Source organism: Hemitrygon akajei, chromosome 6 (assembly GCF_048418815.1).
Source record: "Hemitrygon akajei chromosome 6, sHemAka1.3, whole genome shotgun sequence".
Lineage (NCBI taxonomy): Eukaryota > Metazoa > Chordata > Chondrichthyes > Myliobatiformes > Dasyatidae > Hemitrygon > Hemitrygon akajei.
In genome coordinates, this window is record NC_133129.1 from 67,874,236 (window position 1) to 67,894,213 (window position 19,978).

The 19,978-nt window shown below is 42.6% G+C and overlaps 1 protein-coding gene across 1 annotated transcript in view; it reads right to left on the minus strand.

Annotated features, from left to right (window-relative positions):
• Positions 1-2,272: 2,272 nt before the first annotated feature.
• svep1 (sushi, von Willebrand factor type A, EGF and pentraxin domain containing 1) overlaps positions 2,273-19,978 on the minus strand; it is a 289,678-nt gene continuing 271,972 nt past the window's right edge. The window contains exons 44-48 of the mRNA XM_073048583.1: positions 19,523-19,696; positions 14,334-14,429; positions 7,539-7,634; positions 6,624-6,717; positions 2,273-3,373 (exon numbers count right to left, since the gene is read on the minus strand). Coding sequence (XP_072904684.1) covers positions 3,340-3,373; positions 6,624-6,717; positions 7,539-7,634; positions 14,334-14,429; positions 19,523-19,696 — 494 coding nt within the window. The 3' untranslated portion in view covers positions 2,273-3,339. The remainder of the gene's footprint in view (positions 3,374-6,623; positions 6,718-7,538; positions 7,635-14,333; positions 14,430-19,522; positions 19,697-19,978) is intronic.

Genomic DNA, 19,978 nt, shown 5'->3' on the forward strand with positions numbered 1-19,978 from the left:
CATACATTTATAGTTTACATTGTCCTAAATGGGGTAATGGCACCGGAATTTCATTAGCAACCTCCATCAGAAAAATATTACAATTCAATAAGGTTCCTATCGAGTATTAGAACAATACGTACAGTGCCTGTAAAAAGTATTCAGCCCCCTTGGAAGTTTTCATGTTTTATTGTTCAACAACATTTAATCACAGTGGCTTTAACTTGGCTTCTTTTGACGCTGATCAACAGAAAAAGACTCGTGTCAAATTTCTGCAAATTGGTCTAAATTTATTATTATTATTCAACAGAAAATAATTGACTGCATAATTATTCACCCCCTTCAAGTCAATATTTAGTAGATGCACCTTTGGCAGCAATTACAGTCTTGAGTCTATGTGGATAGGTCTCTATCAGCTTTGCACATCTGGAGACTGCAATTTTTCCCCCATTCTTCTTCACAAAACTGCTGAAGCTCTGTCAGATTGCACGGGGATTGTGAGTGAACAGCCCTTTTCAAGTCCAGTCACAATTCTCAATTGGATTGAGGTCCAGACTCTGACTTGGCCACTCCAGGACAGTAATTTTGTTGTTTTTAAGCTATTCATATGTAGCTGTGGCTTTATGCTTGGGGTCATTGTCTTGCTGGAAAACAAATCTTCTTCCAAGTCACAGTTCTCCCTCTTGCAGACTGCATCAGGTTTTCCTCCAGGGTTTCCCTGTATTTTACTACATTAATTTTACGCTCTACCTTCACAAGCCTTCCAGGGTCTGGTGCGGTGAAACATCCCCACAGCATGATGCAGCCACCACCATGCTTCATGGTAGGGATGGTGTGTTTTTGCTGAGATGTAGTGTTTAGCTTACGCCAAGCATTTAGTCTGACAGCCAAAAGCCTCAATTTTGGTTTCACTAGTCTGTAGAACCTTCTTCCAGCTGATTTCAGAACCTCCCATATGCCTTTTGGTAAACCCTAGCCAAGATTTCATGTGAGTTTTTTTTTCAACAGTGGCTTTCTCTTTGCCACTCTTTCATAAAGCCGTGACTGGTGAAGCACCTGGTCTTCATTTGCTGTATGTGCAATGAAATGTGGCTCCCATCTCAGCCACTGAAGTTTGTAACTCCTCCAGAGTTGTCATAGGTCACTTGGTGGCCTCCCTCACTAGTCCCCTTCTTGCACGATCACTCAATTTTTGAGGACAGCCTGCTCTAGGCAGATTTACAGCTGTGTCAAGTTCTTTCCATTTCTTGATTATAGAAATAACTGTATTCCAAGGGATATTCAGTGACTTAGAAATTTTCTTGTATCCATCTCCTGACTTGTGCTCTTCAGTAACCTCGCAGAGTTGCTTGGTGGGTTCTTTTGTCTTCACGTTGCAGTTTTTGCCAGGATAGCAGTTGGACCTTCCAGATACAGGTGTATTTTTTTTTACTACAATCAATAGAAACATCTTGACTGCACACAGGTGATCTCCATTTAACTAATTATGTGACTTCTAAAACCAATTGCCTGCACCAGTGATGATTAGGTATGTCATATTAATATTTTGTGTTTTATATTTGTAACTACTTTAGACCACTTTGTAGAGATCTGCTTTCACTTTGACACAAAGGTGTCTTTTTCTGTTGATCAGTGTCAAAAAAAGCCAAATTAAATCTACTGTGATTTAATGTTGTAAAACAATAAAACATGAACACTTCCAAGAAGGGAAGTGGGTGAATACTATTCATAGGCACTGTGCCATGGGGATAAGCAAGATACAAGATTATCTGGCTGATAAGTGAATGGCAGCATTTGGAGAGTGAGAATGCAGACAAAAGAACGCATGAATATCCATTTCCTGCATTTTTCCTTCCCTCCTCTCTTTGCTTCTATTTTCTACTCTGTCCCTTTCTCCTACGGTCCACTCCTATCAGATTCCTTCTGCTTCACATCCCTTTACCTTACCCACCTCACACCTCCCAGCTTCACACTTCATTCCCCTTCATCTGGCATCACCTATCACCTTCTAGCTTACAGCTCTTAGCCTCTATGTCACCTTCACTCAAATGGGTCCACTCCTACTGATTCCACTGTGCAATCTTTGCTTCATCCTCCATTGTCTTATGAAGAAATGAAAGCAAAGTATTCCAGATACTGAAAATGCAGCATATGCAGAGGGAAATAGAGTTAACATTTCAGGTGAAAGATCATTCATTAGAACTGGTAAAATCGAGAAAAAAGACCTTATTTCAATTTTGCAAGGAAGGAGGTGTTGTTACTGTCAAAGAAAGCCTCCAGAGAGACATGCAGCTGATAGTATAAAAGTCTTTATTTGGCACACACAAGCTGATGATATTTGCAGTCACTCTGGAGAGAGGCTCCCTGAATCAACATTACATCACATTTTTAAATGCTAAAGATCAAATGTAACAGCAGAACCTCATTGTTGCAACTTTATTGTTTTTATTTATGGAGTGACGATGCAGGAAAGAAAGTGTTCATACAGGATTTCTTCCACTTATTGAATCCATATATACATATTAAGTAATATTAGAGATGGCCACTGATGTTGTTTCAAATAGATATGGAGTGGGGCAGTTTGACTTTACGTGTCTGAGATCCACATATGGACTAAATTAGCGTAAGTATTGTAGGATTCTGATGTTTTGGATATAAGGCTCTTTTGGAAGTCAAGAAAGTGGCAGAAAAGTTGTTGCTTCACGATTGTTTTATTAAGCACTAACTGAACAAAGAGGATTGGAAATGTAGAGTTACAAAAGGCAAGTAGCTAATGAAATGACTACAGAAAAATGATAGTGCAACGTGTTCTGCCCTTGTTGTTCCATACATAAGAGAACATGTACATATCACAAGTCCTGGTTATGCGATTACTGGTTCCAGGCAGACAATCGCTGAAGAGTATTGATGGGTGTCTGATGGTACATACGGACTAAACTAGCTTGTGTATCAATCTGAAAATATAAAGGGATTGAATACAGGTGTACCTGCAGTTTTGAAAGGCCAGTGTAACTGGAAATATTCTGGTTTTGAAAACAATTACAACATTGGGAATTAAAACTTTACAACTGCCACTCCTTTAAAATAAATCCACTTGGCCTGGAGCTTAGAGTCTGAAAGCTTCAGCAATCATGGGTATAAAAACTCAAGCTCATAACTTGCCAAGGAGGCCTTACAACATTATATAACTTTCTTAAAAAATTATATTACCATATGAAAAAATACAACTTTGTTTCACAGAAAAATATCAAAATATACCAGGCTTTCAAACATTAAACGGATAACAGTTTAGTTAAATGCTATGGTGACATTGCGTTTTATCGTAGTTTGGTTAATGCAGAGTCTTTGCAGGATATGTCTTTATGAGAAGGTAAAGTAGGACGATTTCCTCCTCCTGTAAAAGAGAAATTCTGATTTAGTTACATGGCAATCTGCAACAGTGCATATCGCAATTTGGGTGGCACAGAAATGGATGTTGTGGTGTAAAGTCCTACTGTAGATGCTCAAGCACAAATATTTCTGCTGATGGTACATGAGCCTATCTGTTAGATCCAAGTCCAATTGAGATAGGACTCAAGTCTGAGGGAGATAAATCTCTCCTTTATTCATTTAGAGGCAGCCAAGTCTTGGGTTGTCTTGAATGTATGAACATTGATGGAAATGGCCAAGAGTGAGCTGGATTAGTTAAGCATAAGAGCAGCACAGAATTACAGGTACACTACATCTTAGACACAATAGATTCTGCAGGTGCAGGAAGTCATGAGCAACACACACAAAATGTTGAACGAACAGTAATTGAGCTTTGACCAGCGACTGATCCAACATCAGAAGTTTGAGAGGAAGGGATTTCACTCAGGTCCACTGCTCGAGTAGAAAAATGCAGCAGTGGATTGCAGCAGCGTAACTGAGCTCTGGCCGGTGACCAATCTGTGTTTTGGATTGATTGGTAAGAGCAAATTAAAAGAAGGCAGAGGCAAGCGCAGTGGCTATAGGCTGAGTGGACATAGTCAGAGGCTTTAGCTCTTTGAGGCTTCAGTCAGAGAAATCAAAGAAAAGAAAGGCTATAGGTAAAGTTTTTGTTTTCCTTCTCTTCTTTATATCTGTTCATTTAGGACAGTAGTGATACCAGGCAGGATAGATAAATGCTTTCATTGCAGGAAATGGGAAGGCAAGGAGACCTCCAGTGTCCTTAATGACTACAACTGTGAGAAGTGCTTCCAGCTGCAGCTTCTAACTATCCACATTAAGGAGTTGGAGCTGAAACTGGATGAACTCTGGATCATTCGTGAGGCCGAAGGGGTGATAGATAGGACATGAGTGAGACTTGGTTTTAGGAAGGGAAGGACTGGCAGCTCAGTATTCCGGGGTTCAGTTATTTTAGACGTGACAGAGTGAGAGTGATTAAAGGAAGTGAGGCAGTGCTACTAGCCAGGGAAAATGTCACAACAGTGCTCTGTCAGGACAGACTGGAGAATTCGACAGGTGAGTCATTATAGGTGGAACTGAGAAATAAGAAAGGTATGACCATGTTAATGGGGCTATATTACAGACCACCCAATAGTCCTAGGAATTTAGAGAAACAAATTTGTAAAAAGATTACATACTGTTGCAAGAAACATAAGGTTGTTTTTTATTAAGTGATTTTAACTTTCCACATTTTGACAGCGAATCCCATTCTATAAAAGGAGCAGATGAGATGCAGTTTGTCAAATGTGTTCAGGAAAGTTTCCTTCATTAGAATGTAGAAGTCCCAACAAGGCAGCGTACAACACTGGATCTGCTATTCGAGAATGAGACAGGGCAGGTGACAGAATTCTTAAGTGGGAGGGTGAATAGCCAGAACTTGTGGCCCATGTAGGTACCAACGACATGGGTAGGATAAGTGATGAGGTTCTGCAAAGTGAGTTCAGGGAGTTAGGTGATATGTTAAAGGGCAGGACCACCAGGGTTATGATCTCAGGATTGCTACTTGTGCCACTTGCTAGTGAGGCCAGAACTAGGAAGATTATATGGTTTAATACATGGCTAAGGAGATGGGGTAGGAAGGAAGGCATAAGATTGCTGGATCCTTGTGCTCTCTTCCAGGGAAGGTGGGACCCATACAGAAGGGACAGTTGTACCTGAAGTGGAGGGGGCTAATATCCTAGCAGGAAGGTTTGTTAAAGCTGCATGATGGGATTTAAACTAGAGTTGCAGGGGGATGGGAACCAGAATGCCAGAACACATAGTAGAGAGGCTGTGGAGACAGACTGATTCAGACAAAGACAGGAATCAATAGGTTGAGCATAGTGTGACTAGTGTCCTAGGCTGTGTATATTTCAATGTAAGGAGAATCATAGGAAAGATGGATGAGCCCTGGGTATGGATCAACATCTGTAATTACGACATTGTAGCTGTTATTGAGATTTGGTTGCAGGAGGGGGCAGACTGGTAGCTCAGTATTCTGGGGTTCTGTTGTTTTAGACGTGACAGAGCAGGAGGGATTAAATGAAGAGGGGTGGCATTACTAGTCAGGGAAAATGTCACAGCAGTGCTCAATCAGAACAGACTGAGAACTCATCTAGTAAGGCGATATGGGTGGAACTGAGAAACAAGAAAGGTATGACCACATTAATGGGGCTATATTACAGCCCACCTAACAGTCCGATGGATTTAAAGGAACAACTTAGCAAAGAGATCTCAGACTGTTGCAGGAAACATAAGGTTTTTAAAGTAGGTGACTTTAACTTTCCACATATTGACTGGGAATCCCATACTGTAAAAGAACTGTACTTCGCAATGATTCTGTTACTCTAAGTCAGCATCCATTGAGGAAAACTGTCAGCATTTTGTGTGGAAACGTCAACTGTTCATTTCTCTCCATTAATGGTGCCTGACTTGCTGAGTTCCACCAGCACTGTGTGTCTTCCACAACACTTTAGCACAGCAGTGGTGGAGTCCTCGTAATGAGATTGACCAAGCAGAGTAACAGGTATGGTGCTGTCTATCACTCAACGAGTCTGTGTTCCCAGTGCCCTTGTATCTGCCAAATCCTTCTCATCAACACTAGCTGTTTATCTTCTGTGCACCTTATTCCTGAATGGGGCTTGTGATTCAACAGTGAGGACACTGCAGTAAATCTGCCCCAGAAGAGAAGGTGCAACTTCTATTGCTGTTTCAAGCATTTCAGCTATTTGGTGGATTCAAGTGTTGTGGTAATTGTATTTCAACATAATGGGTGTTGTCATGGAGAAATGTTGTGCAGGATATTCCAGTGCAGCTGCCTCAAACACATTCTCCACAACAGATGTTGCCTTTTATGCCTATTGTCAAACAGACAGGTTACCCTTCCCTACTTTGAAAATCCAACAGGAATTTCCAGGCAGCAATTGTGTTTAACATTGTGTTTAAAGTATTACTCAGTATAAACAAAAATATTGATAAAGAGTCAAACAGTCCTTATGGAGGCCATCAGCAGAGATGCTGTTTTGTATGCTGTAGAGTCCTGTGTCATTGGCTCAAGTCAGCTTGTAGACAACTATAGTGAAAGGGTTTTTCAATTGTTCTGTTTAATGTGCCATTGACCTGGTATTTGACCTCACTATAAGGTCCTTGTCTTCCTCAACTCTTGTAATGAAAGATCACATTAACACAACTCAACTTACCTGGAACAGTCACTACCACTCCAAATTGGCAAGCACTGACACCGATTTGGTCGAATGCATCTACCACCGTTTAAACATGGGGTCTGACACACCGCTAACAGAAGGCAAAAGTGAAAATAGTTCAATTAGACAAAGAGTACAGTTGGCAATAAACATATGAACTCTGTATATCCTATCTCTAGCATCCTGTGCTCTTCAATCTATCACAGTTTATATGCAATTCAGAGACATGGATACGTTTGACTTCAACTGTGCAAATCTTCACAAAATATAGTTTTGTTGGTTATCTGCCTTTTTGTAGAAACTGCTTCTAACTTTTGAACAAGACAGTGCTGGGATATTCTGGATAGGAATTTAAAACTATTAAAAGTTTTGATGGAACAAGGGCACAGAAACTATTTGCTGTTCAGGAGGCTGGATAACCAGGCTACGAACAATTATCAAAATACCGGTCTGGGGGAGTGAAACAAGTGTGGAAGCAGATTATATATAAATTTTCAAAAGGGAATCTGAGACTTGAAAACGAAAGAAATTATTGGGCAAAATGGTTATGGTGCAGGGCAGATGGATCTTTCATACCATAAAGATGTATTCTTGACCTCACCTTGTCATAGCACATGCACTCTATTGACTATGTGCACTGCACTTTCTCTGTAACTGTAACAGTATATTCTGCATTCCCAGTTGTTTTTCCCTTTGTACCACCTCGATGTACCAATGTATGGAACGGTCTGTCTGGGTGGCATGCCCACTGAAGCTTTTCACTGTATCTTGGTACATCTAACAATAATAAACCAATTACCAACTGGATGGCTCTTCCAAGACCCAGTGCCCCAACCCTGGGCCAACAAGGCTGCGAGATTCATTTAAAGTTAATTTGGAAAGCAACATTATCAGAGTCCGAAGTGACCTTACCGTGATGGCACCTTGAGCCAGTCCATCCTGGTGGGCAGTCACACTGGTACGGGGCTGAGCACAGGCCTCCATTCAGACATGGCAGAATGCAGATTGCTGCAGAGAATAAAGACACAGTTCACATCAGGAGTATACAGAACACTGTCATTATCATGCAGCAACACCTCACCCCATTAATTTCATTGGGACAAGTGTGAGAAATAAATATTATAGTGTAGCTCTCGATACAACACCTCCAAATATATTATTGTTTCAGATACACTGCAGATATTATCAAGAATTGTTGACTGTTTGGCTGTTAATGACTTAGAAGATTATGCTAATTGACTAAGACTGATTCAGACTCCCAGCCTAATACTCTTCTCTTCTTCCTAGGAGATTACTCTGAATTGAGGATGACTTGCCTCTTCTTGATTCTGTGACTTCCAAGGTGACTGATGAGGCCAATGTGGAATCAGTAGATTTTACTGTAAGTGTGCAGTGGGTAGTTTGTGAAGATGAGCACATACCGTAGTTTGAGGTTTCATTCAGGAAAGAGGCTGTGTGTGGTCAAGCCTCTTGGTTGATGAAACATTTAGACTCTTCAATCGGTTTAGATTTATATTTGTATATCAGAGCAGAGGCCAATGAATTCCACTTTGGCTTGATCAATCCTTTGAAAGAACTCAATTAATACCATAAACACTGCCCTTTCCTCACGGCACAAGGTTTTCATTTTGACTGATCTACTCAACTCCCTCTCAGAAGTTGCTATTAAAATCTGCTTCTGTACCATTTTCAGGCATCACAGCAGTTCAATGCAAAAAATAATAATTTCCGCTTACTCCTCTGGCCTTTTGTCATTCTGGTTAACCAACTTCTAAACCACATCTGCATTGTCCCCAAACCCCAAATGGTTATCAGAAATAGCTCTTTCTTATTTTATTAAAAACCCTCAAGTTTATTATCTAATTTTCGTGGAGCCTTCTGTCTCTAAGAGGCCTAGCATTTTAGATCTTCTTATTTAAATTAAGTTTTTTGTCTTTGGCATCGTGTGTTGGACTTTAGATGAGAAAATCTGCAGATGCTGGAAATCCAAGCAACACACACAAAATGCTGGAGGAACTCAGCAGGCCAGGCAGCATCTATGGACAAGAGTAAACAGTCAATATTTCGGGCCGAGACCCAGTCCTGATGAAGGGTCTCAGCCTAAACTACATATGCAGTCCCTGGTACTCTAACCAGGCAAAGACACAAACTAAATGAGGTATAAAGGATAGCATCCACAATTAAAATGTTGGAAATCTCAGCAGATCAGGCAGCATCTATGGAAATGAATAAACAGTTGACATTTTGGTCCAGGACCCTTCTTCAAGACTGGAAAGTAAAAGTGAAGATTCCAGAATAAAAAAGCTGGGGGTACAGGAAGGAGGACTAGCTAGAAGATGATAGGTGAAGCCAGGTGAGTGGGAAAGTTAAAAGTCTGGAGAAGAAAGAATCAGATAGGAGAGGAGAGTGGATCATGGGAGAAAAAGAAGGAAGGGCAGGTGAGGAGAAGAGGTAAGAGGCCAGAGTGGGGAATAGAAGAAGAGGGAAGGGACAGGGAAAAGGTTACTGAAAGAAGAAATCAGTGTTCATGTCAACAACTTTGAGGTGACCCCTAGATGGAATATGAATTGTAACTTCTCTACCCTGAGTGTGGTCCCATTGGGACAAAATAGGAGGCCATGGACTGACATGTTAGAATTGAGATTAAGATAGGAATTAAAATGGTTGGCCACTGTAAAACTCTGATTTTGGCACATGGAGTGGTGGTGCTCAAAAAAGCGTAGGGGAGACCGCAACTGGAGCACTGATTACCCCAACAGGTTCTGAGGTGAAGTGTTGCCTCACCTGGAAGGACTGCCTGGGGCTCTGAATGGAGGTAAGGGAGGAGATGAATGGGCAAGTGTAACATTTCTGTCACTAGCAGGGATATGGGGAGCAACGAATGGACAAGGGAATCACAGAGAGCGCGAACTCTGCAGTCAATGGAGAGTGGGAGTGGGAAGGTAAAGATATGTTTGGTGGGAGGATCCAATTGAAGATGTTGGAAGTTGTGGAGAATGATGTGCTGGATGCAGAGGCTCATGGAGTGGTAGGTGAGGATAAGAGGAACTCTATTCCTGTTAAGGTGGCAGGACGACATAGTGAATGCAGAAGTCCGGTAAATGGAGGAGATGTGGGAGAAGGCAGCATCGATGGTGGAGAAAGGGAAACCCCATTCATTGAAAAATGGGGACATTTCCAATTTCTGGAAAGGAAGGCCTCATCCTGGGAAAAGCTGTGGTGAAGAAGAAGGAACTAAGAGAGAATAGAATTTTTGCAGGAGACAGGATGGGAAGAGGGATAATCAAGATGGCCATGGGAATCTGGCATTTTTCCCCTTCCTTTCCAGTCCTGAAGAGGAGTCTCGGCCCAAAACATTGACTGTCCATTCATTTTCATGGATGCTGCCTGACCTGCTGAGTTCTTGCAGCATTTTGTATGAGTTGCTCTGGATTTCCTGCATCTGCAGAATCTTTTGTGTCTATAAAATATAAAGAGTTAGAAATCTAAAATAAACACAGACAATGCTGGAAGTATATAAAACTATGAAATCTATGACTAGTAAATCACAGAAATGTATTGGAAGAGGAGTTGCCTCTTAAAAGAGGAAATTTTTCCCCAATTTTCAAAACTGGAATAATTTCCAGCCAATTTTGGGTGTGATAGTGTGTCAGTACCTTTGCATAGTCACCCATGATGCTGGAAATCAACAAAGCACTGAGACGGTTGAGAACTTCAAGTTCCTAGGAGTGAACATCTGTCCTGGTCCAACCCCATATCGCCATGACCAAGGAAGCTCAACAGTGCCTTTACTTCTTCAGAAGGCTAAAAAATTTGGTGGGGCCCCATCAACTCTTTTATTGATGCAACACAGAAAATATCCTACCTAGATGCATCATGGCTTGATATGGCAACTGCACTGTTCTTCACTGAAGAAAGTTGTGGACACGGCTCAGCACATCACAGAAACTAATCACCATGGACTCTAATACTTCTTGCCACCTCAAGAAAACAGTCAACATATTTGAAGAGCCCACCCACCTCAGAAATTTACTACCTGTGCTGCACTTTTTCTGTAGCTGCTCCACTTTATTCTGCACTCTGTTATTGTTTTGCCTCAATGCACCATTGCAATGAATTGGTCTGTATGGATGGTATACAAGACAAGGGTTTCACTGTACCTCAGTACATGTGACAATAATAAACCGATTCTCATTCCCTGTCAAACTCCAGTCATTTAAAGAAGCATAATTTTCCTCATCATGCATTCACTTAAGGTAGTTTGTTGGTAGCCTAGAGGTCAGTTGGGGGACAGAGGGCAGAGAATTGAAGAAGGGATATATTAGGGAGGTGAGGCTGGATGACAGGACATTGGAATGTGTGGGGGATGGGGATGGGAGGAGAGTGAGCAAGGAGAAAAGAATGGATGAAAGTGGGGCGAGAGGGTGAATGTGATCTAAATGAGAAGACAAGTGATACCTACACCTTCCTATGTAGATCCAGGTCACTTTTCTCAATCTCCTTTGTCATTCTCCCTAGACAAAGGTGTTACAGGGGAGCCCAGTGAGCAGACTAAAAGTGATATTGTTAGACTGACCAGCCTCTGTTCATTTTCTACTCACTTTGGTTCCAATTCTCACTTTAGATCCATTAAGAATATGCTACCATGATAACATGTCCCATCAGACACCACTGCTCCAACCAATGGTCACTAATTTTGGGCAAATGTGAATATTTCTTGATGTGATGTTATTCAGCCATGAACCTGGTTACCTGGCAACATTATTTGAGTACATACTAAGAGGACAATTCTCTGCAAGCAAAGTTATGGATATAAACTGGATGATCTCACTGACGGATGCTCAATAAAATGGCATCACTTGATGTTCAAACCAAGAGTTGGTGCTGTAAATGGGTCACATTCAGCCTCACAGAGATGCACAGTCCTACACCGACTCTTTGTGGCATCCTAAATTCATAGAGCTCCACACATTAACTGGAGCTGAGCCCTGCAGTGTTCCTCGGAAATTTTTCAGTGGGCTGAGCATAAGGACTCGAAGGCCATGGGCCATGTTTTCTCAGCCACTGACATGGTTTGTTTACACAAGGACAGGCCTGAGATGTGAAGACCTGGAGTTCACAAAGTCAGGGACTCCAGCTCAAATCTGGAGAGCTTGCACAAGCTGCCAGCAATGCGGCCATTCTGCATAAGTGCAAAACCAAACTAGTGTTGGGTCTGGAAATCTGACACAACCTATTGACACCACTTTAGCAAATCAGACAGCATTTACAGTAAAATAAACAATGGAGAAAAAACATGGCGCAATGAAAAGCTATCCATCTGCAATGTCAATTCTGTTTCTCTGCCCACAGACACTGGACCTGGTAATCATAATCAGAACTAACCATTGATTGTAAGAAGAAAAACAGGGCAGTCTGTATACAACTGTTGTTCAATTTAACAGGATCTTATACATGATTTCTACACTGACAGGTAGATGATATGGTTCTAGCTGCAGTGGAGCTGCCTTGCATTTGGAGCACCATTAACCTATGCTTGAGTACCCTGTACCTCCCTGGAATAGTTGCTGCTTCCCCAACTCCTGTGAGGTAAATAATAGAAAAAATATTTCAAAACTTTAATGAAGGTGAGTGGGATAATCCTGGTAGATACAGAGCTTAACACTGGTGTGAACATTTTTAGGACTCATAATCTGAGACAAAGTTTATTGGCATTTGGTACAGTATGAACAAAGGACAATTTATACCTCACTAATCTGATTGATCTCTTTGTTGTATATATAGTATAGGTACAGTACTGTGCAAAAGTCTGATGTATACATATATATATACACACACATATATTTTATGTATTGTCATAATTTTATGTATTGCACTGTACTGCTGCAAAAAAGACCCCAAATTTCATAACATATGTGAGTAATGATAAACCTGGTTCTGATATGGGTCTCTTTTGTGGGCTGAGAGTAGGAAGGAGGTAGGGAAAGGGGAATCGTGGTTGGGAAAAGGGGAAGGTTGAGGAGAGGGATGCGAAGCACCAGAGAGACATTCTGTAACGATCAACAATCAATTGTTTGGAATCAAATTCCTTCTGGCTGGTATCTAAAGGCTGGCACCACCCAGTACTCCTTTACAACATGTGTAATGGAGCAGAATGTGGAGCTGTAAACAAATATTGTTCATTTTAATGGGAAGTACACAGTAGTCAATAAAAGAATCACTGGTCTTTTCTCATCTGTCTTATTGACTTGTGTATACTGGAGACCACATCTAAGTTTGCTTACATCATGACCCTTGAAGACAATAGCTCAAGACTATTGGCAAAAGGTCATGCCAATCTTCTTAAAAGGTCATGCATTGAACAAGAAGCATGTATTTCAAGAAGATAGCAACAGTATGCTGAGATACAGAGCATATGAAATTTAATGTAGAGTCATATGAAGTTATATTGTGGTAAGAAGAACAAGGAGGGGCAACAAACAAAATAGTACGTTTTTATAGGGACACCTCTGCAGATACACCTGAGTGTTTGCTTACTGTAGATGAGATTCTGAAGATTGCAGGTAAGTTGAAAAGTTCCTCTAAACAGCCGAACTGATCAAAGAGCTTTATAAGTACACTAGATTAATTGTCAACATGCTAAATGGAATTCTGGCTGTAGTCATGAAACTGTGTGCTCTGCAGTCAAGCACGCCTCTATCCAGGTTTTACTAGCAATTTGCCCGTGATTGGTATCTACCAAATGCCATACTGTACCTCATTGTGATGAGGCGATCTGTATGAGTGGCATTGAAAACTAAGTTTTCACTGTACCTCAGTACATGTGAGAATAATAAACCAACTTACCAACTCTTTCCTTGATAAAGTGACATGAGATTGATAAATTTTTGGTTATGAGGTTAATTAAAGTATAAGGGGTCAGTACAGTAAAACAGAGCTGAGCTAAATGATTAGTTACAATTTTACTAAATAGCAGAGCAAGTGAGAGCTCAAATGTCCAGCTTCTGATTATATTTCTTCTGTTACTACAAAAAACAGGAAATGCTGGGAATATTCAGCAGGTCTGGCTGCATCTATGGGAGTATCTGACTTTATTCTTACATGTGTTGATGATACAAAATCTATTCATAAGCCCTTGGAAAGTCAGTGCCTCAATGCACTAGGATATTATAAGATGTTTTCTTTTCCTTTTCACATCAGATAAAATTATTGGAAGTAGAGGAAACAATATGGTTTAACAAAGAATCATGAAATCATATTACAATGTTTTCCTGGCACTGTGACCCAGGATATAGACTCATTTTGCTCCCTCTCTCTCTGTGGATGCTGAATGTTCCACTAACTATTTCTGTCATTTTATGGTTTTTATTTCAGATTTCCAACATCTGCAGTCTTGGTTTACAATTACTTTTGTTTTCCAATTTGTGCTGGGAAAATAATTTGTCTGGAGAATGGACCACTGCGGGTAATAAGGGCTGGGAATCTGTCCAAACAGATCTGGTAGGGTTGAGATTTGAGATAACAGATATTGTTGGGCTCGCAGCATCACACTAGAGACTAGCTTACAGTTCATTAATTTATCTCCTTGAGCGGTGATGTCATTGCAGTAGTGTCATACCAAAGCTCTGTTAACCAAAACAGTGAAGCGACAGATGATGCAATAGTGATGCTGCAGTCAGGGAAATTAGTCATTCAGGCATTACATACGTGTTTCACAGAGTCGCCCCATCCATCCATCTGGGCAAGTGCAAGTGTTTGGTCGATTGCAAACTCCCCCGTTCTGACAAGGAAACCTGCAAACAGCTAGAAGGGTAGAGACAGCAATTAATATGAAGCTTAATGATGTTTTAAAGTTATATATGGGCCAAACTTGAGTTGATTCTTCGTTCCAGTGTTCTGAATAGCACTGACAATTGCAGGGAAATACATTTATATAACAGCAGCTTCAAAGGAGTACTATTTGATGGTTAAGCCATAAGACCACAAGATATAGGAACAAAATTAGGCCATTTACCCATTGCGTCTGCTCCGTCATTTCATCATGGCTGATCCATTTTGCTCTCAGCCTCAATTTCCTGCTTTCTCCCTGTATCTCTTCATGCCCTGACTAATCAAGAATCCACTAACCTCTGTATTTCCGATGACTTGGCCTGTACAGCAGCTTGTGGCAAAGAATTCCACAGATTCAGCACTCTCTGGCAAAAGAAATTCCTCCTCATCTCTGTTCTGAGCTGTGTCCTCTGGTTTTGGACTCACAATAGGAAACACAGACTCCACATATACTCTATAGAGGCATTTCAACATTCAATAGGTGTCAATGAAATCCCCCTCATTCTTCTGAATTCCAGTGAGTACAGGCCCAGAGCCATCAAATGCTCCTCATTTTCGTGAACCTCCTTTGAACCCTCTCCAATGTCAGCACATCCTTCTTTAGATAAGGGGCCCAAAACTGCTCACGATACTCCAAGTGAGGCCTCACTAGTGCCTTATAAAGCCTCAACATTACATCCTTGCTTTTATTTTCTAGACCTCTTGAAATGAGTGCGAACATTACATATGGCTTTCTCACTTCTGACTCCACCTACAAATTAACTTTTAGGGAATCCTGCACGAGGACTCCAAAGTCCCTTTCCAGCTCAGATTTTGAATTTTCTTTCCATTTAGAAAACAGTCCGTGCTCTATTATACACTTCCCAATGCTGTATTCCATCTGCCATTTCTTTGCCCATTCCCCTAATCTGTCAAAGTCCTTCTGTAGCCTCTCTGCTTCATCAAAACTACCTGTCACTTCACCTATCTCTGTGTCGTTCCCAAACTTGGGCACAAAGCCATCAATTCCATCAACACATATCATTGAACTTTAATGTAAAAAGAATCAGTCCCAACACAGACCCCTGTGGAACACCATTAGTCACCAGCAGCCAGCCAGAAAAGGTTCCCTTTGCCTCCTGCCTATCAGCCAATGCTCTATCCAGGTTAGTATCTTTCTTGTAATACCATGGCGCTTAACTTGTTAAGCAGCTTCATCAGTGGCACTTTGTCACATACTTTCTGAAAACCCAAGTACACATCATCCACTGATTCTTTGTCTATCCTGCTTGTTACTTCTTCAAAGAATTCCAACAGATTTGTCAGGCAAGATCTTCCCCTAAGGAAACCATGCTGACTACGGCCTATTTTGTCATGTGCCTCCAAATACGCTGAGACCTCGTCCTTAGCAATTGACTCCAGCATCTTCCCAACCTTTGAGGTCAGACCAATTGGCCTATAATTTCCTTTCTTTTATCTCTCTCCCTTCCTGAAGAGTGGAATGACATTTGCAATTTTCCAGGAGAGCATAGATCTTAATGTTTTGCTTTTTTTTTGGTGACATAGATCAGAGACTAAAGCACAGGATAGGGCCTTTGCCCTGCAGTGTTGTGCCAAACTAATTAACTTATCAATCATGACCCTACTAAGGAGCACCGGGCCATTGTCACCCCCACCGTCACCAACCTTATCAGCTCTGGGGATCTCCCATCCACTGCCACCAACCTCATAGTTCTCACACCCCGCACTTCCCGTTTCTACCTCCTACCCAAGATCCACAAACCTGCCTGTCCAGGTAGACCCATTGTCTCAGCTTGCTCCTGCCCCACCAAACTCATTTCTGCATACCTGGACACTGTTTTATCCCCCCTTGTTCAATCTCTTCCCACCTATGTTCGTGGCACTTCTCATGCTCTGGATTTTTTTGATGATTTCAAGTTCCCTAGCCCCCACCGCCTTATTTTCACCATGGATGTCCAGTTCCTATATACCTCCATCCCCCCCCACCCCCCCCCCCCAGGAAGGTCTCAATGCTCTTCGCTTCTTTTTGGATTCCAGACCTAACCAATTCCCCTCTACCACCACTCTCCTCTGTCTAGCGGAATTAGTCCTTACTCTCAATAATTTCTCCTTTGGCTCCTTCCACTTCCTTCAAACTAAAGGTGTAGCCATGGGCACCCGTATGGGTCCCAGTTATGCCTGCCTTTTTGTTGGCTTTGTGGAACAGTCCATGTTCCAAGCCTATACAGTATCCGTCCCCCTCTTTTCCTTCGCTACATCGATGATTGCCTTGGTGTTGCCTCCTGCACGCATGCTGAGCTCATTGACTTCATTAACTTTGCCTCCAACTTTCACCGTGCCCTCAAATTTACCTGGTCCATTTCTGACACCTCCCTCCCCTTTCTTGATCTTTCTGTCTCTACCTCTGGAGATGGCTTATCTACTGATATCTACCATAAGCCTACTGACTCTCACAGCTACCTGGACTATTCCTCTTCCCACCCTGTCTCTTGCAAAAATGCTATCCCCTTCTCGCAATTCCTCTGTCTCCACCGTATCTGCTCTCAGGATGAAGCTTTTCATTCCAGGACGAAGGAGATGTCCTTTTTTAAAGAAAGGGGCTTCCCTTCCTCCACCATCAACTCTGCTCTCAAACGCACCTCTCCCATTTCCCGCACATCTGTCCTCACCCCATCCTCCCGCCACCCCACTCGGGATAGGGTTCCCCTTGTCCTCACCTACCACCCCACCAGCCTCCAGGTCCAACATATAATTCTCCGTAACTTCCGCCACCTCCAACAGGATCCCACCACCAAGCACATCTTTCCCTTCCCCCCCCTTCAGCTTTTCGCAGGGATCGCTCCCTACGCGACTCCCTTGTCCACTCATCCCCCCATCCCTTCCCACCAATCTCTCTCCTGGCACTTGTAAACAGAACAAGTGCTACACCTGCCCTTACACTTCCTCCCTCACCACCATTCAGGGCCCCAGACAGTCCTTCCAGGTAAGGCAACAGTACCTGTTGTACTGTGAGTCGGCTGGTGTGGTATACTGCGTCCGGTGCTCCTGGTGTGGCCTTTTATATATTGGTGAGACCCGATGCAGACTGGGAGACAGTTTCGCTGAACACCAATGTCTGTCCACCAGAGAAAGCAGGATCTCCCAGTGGTCACACATTTTAATTTTGCGTCCCATTCCCATTCTGATATGTCTATCCATGGCCTCCTCTACTGTCAAGATGAATCCAAACTCAGGTTGGAGGAACAACACCATATATTCCGGCTGGGTAGCTTCCAACCTGAATGCAAGAACATTTATTTCTCTAACTTCTGTTAATGCCCCCTCCCCTTCTTACCCCATCCCTTATTTATTATTCTTTTCCCCCTTTTTTCCTTTTCTCTCTTTTCTCTCTCTGTCCCTCTCACAATCACTCCTTGCCTGCACTCCATCTCCCTCTGGTGCTCCCCACCCCCTTTCTTTCTCCCTAGGCCTCCCGTCCCATGATCCTCTTCCTTCTCCAGCTCTGTATCCCTTTTGCCAATGAACTTTCCAGCTCTTAGCTTCATCCGTCCCCCTCCTGTCATCTCCTATCATTTCAGATCTCCCCCTCCCCCTTCCACTTTCAAACCTCTTACTATCTCCTCTTTTATTTAGTCCTGACGAAGGGTCTTGACCTGAAACGTCGACTGTACTTCTTCCTATAGATGCTACCTGGCCTGCTGCATTTTACCAGCATTTTGTGTGTGTTGCTTGAATTTCCAGCATCTGCGGATTTCCTCACGTTTGCGTAATTAACTTAATCCCTCTTCCCCCACATATTGACAGTATCCCTCCCTTCTCTGCTCATCTGTGTTCCTATGTGAGTCCTTTGATGCTCCTAAGCTATCTGCCTCTAGCACCACCCTAGCAGTACATTCCAACCCATTCTGCGTGGAAAACTTGCTGTGTGTATCTCCTTCACACTTTCCCCCTCTCACCTTAAATACAATACTAGACATTTTGTCCCAGGGATAAATATACTGTCAGTCTATCTGTGCCTTGCATTATCTTATGAACTTCTATCAAAGTTCCCTTCAACTTCCACGATTCTAGAGGAAACAGCTCCAGCTTCTCCAACTTCTCCTCGTAACACATGCACTCAAAACCAGGCAGCATCCAGGAAAACCTCCTCTGCACCCTCATAGCCTTCCGATAATGTGTCGAGCAGAATTAAATACAACACTCTAAGTGTGGCCAGGTCAGAGTTTTATAAGGTTGTAACATAACTTGTCTCTTGAACACAATGTCTCACCTAATGAAGGCAAGCATGCCATACACTTTCCTTACTGTGAGATCAACCTGTGCGGCCACTTTTAGGGAACCATGTATCTGGACCTCAAGGTTCCTCCATTCATCACTGCTGTTAAGGGTCCTCCCATTAATTACGCGCTCTCAACTTATATTGGATCTTCCCAAATGCAGCACCTCACAATTGTTGCCAGTTTTGGTTTTAGTACTAATTTTAATATATGCACATCAAAAGTTGGTGTGATGTAAGTCCAAAGGAGGGAGAGAGGGGAAGAGAGAGAGAGGGAAAGGGAGGGGGAGAGAGGGTGAGGGAGGGGGGAAGAGAGGGAGGGGGAAAGAGGGAGATGGGGAGGGGTGAGAGAGAGGAGGGAGGGTGAGAAAGGGAGGGAGGGAGAGGGTGAGAGAGAGAGGAGGAGGGAGGGAGAGGGGAGGGAGATAGAGGAGGAGGGAGAGGGGGAAGAGAGAAAGTGGGAGAGAGGAGAGTGAGGGAGAGGGGAGAGGGGAGAAGGGAAGAAAGGGAGGGAAAGAGAGAGGAGGGATGGGGAAGAGAAAGACGGGAAGGGAGGGGCAGGGAAGGGGAGAGGGAGGGGGAAAGAGAGAGCGGGAGGGAGAGAGGGGAGAAAGGGAGAGGGGAAGAGAGAGAGGGTGGGAGAGGGCAGGAGATAGGGGAGAGAGAGGGGGATAGGGGGAATGACAGAGGAAGACAGAGAGGGAGAGGAAGAGAGAAAAGAAGAAAGGAGTGCAAGAGTTTTAACTTATGGATTGTAACCACTAAGCACCATGTAGTAAGCATTCAGCACCTTGGCAAATGGGTGGAGGGCTCCACGTTCCATTCTGCAAGCAGCTACTTGTTCTGTGTCCAATAAGCATGTATCCACTGTAACACGAGTATGTCGCTACGTCTCCCACGTGGTTATGTTGTACTCTTTGAACAAGCCCATTTGGAATTTGAGCTGGGTCACCACAGGATATCTCTAGTTTGTTTTAAAGAAAAAAAAGTAATTATATGTATACGTTGCGGAAAAGAAATACTGGTTTTTCCACTGCGACCCCCAGAAACTCAGGACATTCAAAATTCTTTTGAGCAATTAAGTGCTTCTTAAAGTGGCGTTACAATTTCCAGATCTACAGCCTGAAGCTTAATGTGGCAGTGGGATTGATTAGCAGGAAGGAACCCATACATAACTGATGATTATCAGTTTCCTCCTGCCCGTGTTTAATTGTATCCTGCTTTGTTTAACTTATGACTATTCTTA